The sequence below is a fragment of the Octopus bimaculoides genome, chromosome 20 (genome assembly GCF_001194135.2).
Source record: "Octopus bimaculoides isolate UCB-OBI-ISO-001 chromosome 20, ASM119413v2, whole genome shotgun sequence".
In the NCBI taxonomy this organism is placed as follows: Eukaryota; Metazoa; Mollusca; class Cephalopoda; order Octopoda; family Octopodidae; genus Octopus; species Octopus bimaculoides.
In genome coordinates this window covers 16,139,427-16,146,528 of record NC_069000.1, presented here as the reverse complement: position 1 = coordinate 16,146,528, position 7,102 = coordinate 16,139,427, and the positions used below count along the sequence as shown (strand labels likewise).

The following is a 7,102-nucleotide window of genomic DNA, read 5'->3' as shown; positions in this document are numbered from 1 at the left end:
CAGACTTCTATCAGATTGGGCAGTAGATGTTGATGCATCATTTTGCATTATGTTCAAAGTAGCTTCAGGAATGTGGTGAATTGCTGCAGTCTGTTGCTGTCTTTTTAAACCGGATTATAACAGATGGCAGGGTAGGTAGTTTTCACATTTGTAATGAAGTTCACTGATTTGCAATGTGTTGTCCTGTCTCCATAAGCTCAGTAGTTTGTATATTTACAAAACATTGACTAACATGTAGTAAGGTAAGATGTAGTTATATTGTAGTGTTTGCTTGCGTGTACGTGAGCGTCTGTGCGTTTGAGAGAGCGAGAGAGAAGAGGTAGAGAGGAAGAGAGAGAGATGAAGAGAGAGAGAGAGGAAGAGAGTGAGAGGGGAAGGAAGAGAGTGAGAGGGGAAGGAAGAGAGTGAGAGGGGAAGGAAGAGAGTGAGAGGGGAAGGAAGAGAGTGAGAGGGGAAGGAAGAGAGTGAGAGGGGGAGAAAGGAATAGAGAACGTGAGCAATGAAGTGAGAGAAAGAGAGGAAGGGAGCACGAAAGACAGTTATAAAATAGCAATGCGTTCGCGTGTTTATATAAGAAACACACACAAACTAAATCTTATATCTATAATGTTGATGTGTGCATGTATTTATGTGTATGTTGTCACAGATCACGTATGTGTGGAACTGTGTGTTTTTACGCTTCTATGTTATGAAAAATATGTTTGAGGTAGAGGGATAGAAGAAAGCTACTAAATGGGAGAGAGGAAGAAGAACGAAGTAAGAGTGACGATTTACTTTTCGTAATGAGATTTAAAAAAGCCAAGGCTGTGTAGATTTTAGAACATTTATAAATATAAGGTCTTACAGCTGTTTCGAGGATATTTATTATATCCCTACATCGGAGACGGTGTGAGAGGATGGTTAGGCAATAGTTAATTCAGATAAGATAAGAAATAGAACGTGAACTTCAGGAATGAAAATAAGTGTGAGATATGCAGGGATATTGTATTTGTAACACTGTGTATAAACTCTTGTACAATTCATTAAGGAAATCCAACAGCAGCATATTTTCTTCCTTTGAAGCGATCGTAGAGATGGGCTTGAATGGACTCTGTTCTGGTTTCCTTCTAGGTTTTATCTACTTTTATTTGTATATCCGTCTATATTTTATACTATTGGGTTTTTACCATTGGGTGCTCTATTATTTTAATATATATTTATATTCGATTTTTGATAATTTGGGAATGATATAAAGTTGTTTTGACCGTTTGGAGTGTTTATTCATTATATGTTTCAATTTATTTCTCCTTTCACCTCGGTATCACCTCGGTATCACCTGAGCAAAGTAGAGAAAAGACATAATCAGTGGCAGAATACCTGAACAGAATGCTTTCGACATGGAAGCTGCAATAAGTAAAATTAGGTAATTATTTTAAATATTATTTTGTACTGTTATTTTCTAATTATCCATAGAAATTAACGGTGATGTGTGTCCCATAGGGAAAATACTTTCTATGTTATTGTTATTGTTGTTGCTGTCTATGTTGTTGTTTTGCTGATATTTTAAAAATATTAAAAATTTTAATTATTCTCGTTCCTTGCTTGTCATCCAATTTCAGAACAGAGTAAATATAATTCTCAAACCATACTAACTTGTTTGCTTTCTATACTTCAAATTTTGTTGTGAACGTTACGATCGTCCATTACATGGAGAATGCGAGCAAGAGAAACAATATTCTTAAGATTAAAAACCTGGAAAATTACAGGACAAGTCATTATACTTGCAAAAGTTCATGACAACTTATTAGATCTGGTAAAGTACAGAACTAGAAAACTTTTACTTAAAATATTACGGATAAGGATAAAATTTTAGTTGAAATATTTAGATTTAGAAAATATTAACTTTTATGAATAACAGTGACAACCGGAATATACACCGCCTATAGTTGTTGTTGACAAACAATAGCAGTAATTTTATTCAGCTGAATACACGCTATTCATTGGTTGAAATTACCGAAATACGACAACTTAAACACGAAATAACTTTGAAAATATAAACTTTTCTCAACACCACTAAGAGTAAAAGATGTTTTATATGACACATCATACCGGTGTCCGAAGTTTGAAAGTGTTTATTTACAAAAAATTAATTTCTCGATGTTCCGTTCAAACGGAAAAATCCCCAAAATGAAGCAACGAGAGAACAAATACAAAGACCGGAGCCTTCAACAAGTAAGAGGAGGAGGTACGGAAAGAAACTGGAAGATGAGATAGAAACACTAGAAATAATGGATGCCACTTACAGGAAAACACGAAAGAATGATGGTGAAGTACGAGAAAGGTGTATACATGCTTGTTAGAGATAACCGTTTTGCTAATATTTTGAGTGACGCATTTGATCGCTGGATCTATTTGATATTCCTAACAAGTAATCCCCAAATTTATCTCACGCAGGCAATGCCAAAATTTTGAAAAGCATGGACTGAACGGGTTTGGGTGAAACGGTTACGTTACTTTGCAGCGTGTACGGGCAATTTCGGTCATTGGCTGCACCATCATGGTCATAACTATAAAAATTCATACCAAACTGGCAACGTCATCTCATCTCAAGGGTACCTTCAGAAAAAAATTTACTACCTTCAGTCTTTATCCTTCAGCAGTATGTACTACCTAGCATCTTATTGTAGATGCCGGGAATTTTTCCTCTTTCATTTTCTATCATGACATCCAGTAACCCTGTATATGTGAAATTCGACATTTCATATAGTTCATTGTCCAGTTAATTCAATGTGGTAAGTGCTTGGAAACATTCAAGATACAAAACATTAAATTTCTGAGCCTTTCTCCCGAGAATAAAGAACAGTGAAAGAGAACAAGTGCACAAAAATAGGTTTCAGAACTGACATCCACATCTGCCTGACTTATTTATTTGGAAGTCTTTGTACAGTATTTTCATGTACCTTCTTATCGTCAGTCACACCATCTTATGACTTCACTTGAAATGGATATTTGAACAGGGAAACCTGTTCCTTCTACAAGAATCAAAATGCATTGGTTTCCCCTGCTCAGGGGGTTCTTATAACGAGATCAACCGTCAGTCAGTAATACAACAGCCAGTCAGTAATCACCACCACCTAATCATTCAAGTCCAGATTTTGATTAACACATTTCTAGGTGAGACTTGTTACGAGGCTTGCAAATTATTCTCAATTTTAATTAACATAAAAATATGGACTGCACCAGAGTACCTAAAATTATAAGCGATATCCATTCGACTTGTCATCTATAACAGACATTCATGTGTTATACTTTTCAATATCTATAACAGCGCAGTAAGATCCTCAAGAGAGAGAACATGCAAGAAAAGATGACAAAAAGGAAAAATTGATGGAGCAAATGCGTGATTCAACGCAATTCCAATAGAATATTATTTAGTTTGACAACAAGCAGATGTCACTGTGCATTATAACAACGATTCAGGTTCAAAATCTAACATCTCCAGTCGGTTGTTTTTTGGAAACATTTAGGCCAAGTAAAGCTGAAAAACCGCTACCATTATCTGGAATCATTTGACTTAGTCGTTGCAGTTCGTCACAGATATAAATGGGGCCTTTATACACGCCGAGTCTGCGTAAATCCCTGTCCATGTATTTCAGGGATCGAACCCTAGTACAAGTAATGCATTCTTCGTGATTCGTATCGAGAAAATCATGAATGATTATTCTCACGACGAGCAGGTCGTAAGCGATGTCTTTTCTGTTCACCTCTTCTGTCGAAACTACACTTCTCATTTACTGCAAATATTTCTTTTTGCTGAGACCCAACATCTGTTTTTAATATTACCCATCAATTCCTACTTAAATGGTTAGCGAATTTGATCTCCACAACTCCTCCATTTTGAGTGAGATGTGTTCCGTCTTCAGTATCCTGAAGCTGTTTATTAATCTCGTCAATGTTGATTGTGTGGATAACCAATTCGACTTCAGTGTAACCAGCTGCACGAAACTGTGGACAACATACACTATGCCTATCGGTTATTTTGTAACCAATTTATCTACAACCCAAATATCCTACTGTTATTTCTTCCACATTGGTGATACCGTTTGAACAACTGTGAGTCGTAGCGCACTGAGTATCATTCCTAATAATATTATTATTATTATATAAGGGTATAAGTGTATTTTGATATGGAAAAACGCATGCATACATATATTCAAAATCACCCATGTCTCTAAACGCACACAAAATATGCAGGCCCCATATACAAATATGAATGCACGCGTATATCTAAAAGTAACTTTGCCCAGATATCTGCACCCTGCAACAACGAAACATATCCATATTCACAAATGCAACTGCGCGGCAACCACTTACATATAACCACATAAACATAGCTTGTGTGCAAACACCCACACGTATAAAAACAAGAAAGCATATTCGTACACACGTATGCACAAAGACACACACACACATACACACACACACGCACATGTATGGTAAGTATGAATACATTGAATGGCATAGATACGCCGTAAGTATATATACAAAGAAATAACCTTTATGTAGCATTTTAACTAAAAAGAAATATTATTGAGATCACGTACATAGCACGAAACCTGTCTTAAAATTAAGTTGAATACGTTGGATATTATAGTCGTAGTTATACTATTCCTGAAAAGAACGGATGTGATTGTCACACCCAGAATACCTTCGATCATCGGCCTCTTAGAGAGCGGTTGTGCTGAGGCTAAGTAACCGTTGTTACAAGAAAAGGGAACACACTAAGCAGGGTAAGAAATAGAAAATTAATTTACCTTTTTTTAAGAATTGATATCTCATCCGAGATTTGTAAATCAAATGAACCAAACTTTGTTGTACATGAGATATTTGTGACATCTTTGGCTGGTGGGATGAAAATATAATATGTTGATGTCAGAGAATAACAGCTCGAAGTACGCGTGATGTCCTCCGGTGTGAAGATATCGAATGCACCATTATGATTGGATACCATCCATACAAAGGTTCCTCCCGATTGAAAAGGTGCACCAATAGTTGCTACACATCTGAAGTGTTTTACTTTTCTGCCTTGTTCATCAAATCCTTCGGCAATTTGCAGACTCTCTAAGGTAGATTTTGCTGCAAAGATAACAATCTAATATAGCAAAACGTTAGAACAATATGCTTTGCATATTACTAAGACTATTGGGTGGTTTCACTAATATAAACTATAATCTTCATACTAAACTAAAATGGTTAACACCATACGAATAGTTCTTCATGCTGGACCCTGTGAACTACTGTTTCTAACTTACATTCGCATACACACACGCACACAGAGGCCCACACGCGCATGGACAAGCACACACAGACATACACACATGCTCAAACAGATACACACACACTCACAAATACACACACACACGCACACACATACTCACATATACACACACCAACATACACACACCAACATACGCACACCAACATACACACACACACTTCCAACAGTTCTGTTTATTTCCTGTTCCTTGTGCTGCTACTCCTAGGTTGGATTTGCAGCGGTAGCAAAGACAGTTGAATGATCTCCCTTGCAAGAAAGCTTATTGAATAATTAGCGTTCTAAGTTTCTCGAAGCATCTGTATCATGAGATGTAATTCTAAATTATTCAAGAAACTTAGTTGGTATCTCCCATTTCTTTTAAAAATAGGTTTGGTTTGTTTGCTCACGAGGTTAGCATTTAAAAATATGGAACAAAATACAGATTAATTCTTTTTTATTATTCCAATACTAGTTTCTAACTTTTGAAGGGCCAACATTTTATTAAACCTTTTTTAAAGAAAAATTTATCGTTTGAACATTTTATTGAACTCTTTTCCTACAAAACAGGAATTTTTCTCCATTTAAATTTTTTAAAGATTATATTATATCCTTTATCATTTAGATTATCACTCAAATACCATTGCTATCGTAAGCCTAATTTCTGGTTCACCCCCATACCACGTTGAGGTGATTCTTGGCAGGATTAATTTCGACTTCACCAATTATCTAAAGCATTACACTCCGAAATTTATGCTTATTATTAATCTCATATTGAGTCATATATTTTGTATTAATCAAGCAATATTTAATTTCAGATATATATATTTTTTGCATAGGAGGCTTTTCATTTCATTTGATTTGGTTCAATGTGGCAAAAAGCAATGCAAATGATATTACATATTGTACAAATTATATTTTAGACAATATAAACACATTAATATTTTGGATTTAAAATAAATGAGGGATACAAATAAAACATTTGTTTTCAGATCTCTCACATAATAATTAGACAATGGAGGTGACCAGGTAAACACAAAGAAGTAGTGAAGAAAACGAAAATGGACAAATATTGAGGCAACAGTTGGAACGCTGCCAGAGAAGCAAATAGAGACAATAGAGCCAGGTTGTATAATAATAATTATAATAATAATAATAATAATGATAATAATAATAATAATAATAATAATAATAATAATAATAATAATAATAATAATAATAATAATAATAATAATAATAATAATAATAATAATAATAATAATAATAATAATAATAATAATAATAATAATAATAATAATAATAATAATAATAATAGAGAAGGAAACCAAGCGAAATGTGAATATGAAGAGGTTCTTATGTAAATATTGTTAAAATAATTATTAATTAATATAATAACTAATTATAATACAATAAAACTTATATAAAATAAAAATTTTACAATACAAAGAATATTTTAACATAACGTATATGCAACTTTAACCAAGTTGAAGAAAATGAATGGAAATTTACATAGTCAAGGCTCGTTTGATCTCGACTCAACAATTATTTGATTATTTAACCTAGACCAGTCCTGAACTAGCAAACCTACAATCAGAGATGTTTCAGCTTGGTCACCCGTAATGTATTTTTGACACACTAGGAAGTGATTTGAGGGCAATCTGACTGGTATTTCTAACACATTGGGCGACCACGTTGCCTCACATAACATCTATACCTACCTCTGTTCACGTTCTTCAGGTTACTATTGAGTTCAGTGAAAATGGAAAAAAAAGTTTAAAGCATTACTGAGAATTCGGACAAAGTATTAAT

The 7,102-nt window shown here is 34.3% G+C and overlaps 4 protein-coding genes across 9 annotated transcripts in view; 2 read left to right on the top strand and 2 right to left on the bottom strand.

Moving 5' to 3' along the window:
• The window catches only part of LOC128250267 (uncharacterized), an 80,442-nt gene that overhangs the window by 32,065 nt on the left and 41,275 nt on the right, over window positions 1-7,102 (bottom strand). The window lies entirely within an intron of this gene.
• The window catches only part of LOC106876203 (uncharacterized), an 18,416-nt gene that overhangs the window by 1,780 nt on the left and 9,534 nt on the right, over window positions 1-7,102 (top strand). The gene's annotated exons all lie outside the window — the stretch shown is intronic.
• The window catches only part of LOC128250269 (uncharacterized), an 84,635-nt gene continuing 78,342 nt past the window's right edge, over window positions 810-7,102 (bottom strand). The window contains exons 4-6 of one of the 2 annotated variants that reach the window (XR_008266305.1): window positions 4,794-5,115; window positions 2,617-2,715; window positions 810-1,315 (exon numbers count right to left, since the gene is read on the bottom strand). Coding sequence is in view for 1 of the 2 variants with exons in the window: in XM_052975011.1 (XP_052830971.1) it covers window positions 1,312-1,315; window positions 4,794-5,115 (326 nt within the window). In the remaining variant the exon portion in view is untranslated. The remainder of the gene's footprint in view (window positions 1,316-2,616; window positions 2,716-4,793; window positions 5,116-7,102) is intronic. The other variant, XM_052975011.1, reaches the window with a different exon arrangement.
• The window catches only part of LOC128250265 (uncharacterized), a 119,166-nt gene continuing 113,394 nt past the window's right edge, over window positions 1,331-7,102 (top strand). The window contains exon 1 of the mRNA XM_052975000.1: window positions 1,331-1,402. Coding sequence (XP_052830960.1) covers window positions 1,377-1,402 — 26 coding nt within the window. The 5' untranslated portion in view covers window positions 1,331-1,376. The remainder of the gene's footprint in view (window positions 1,403-7,102) is intronic.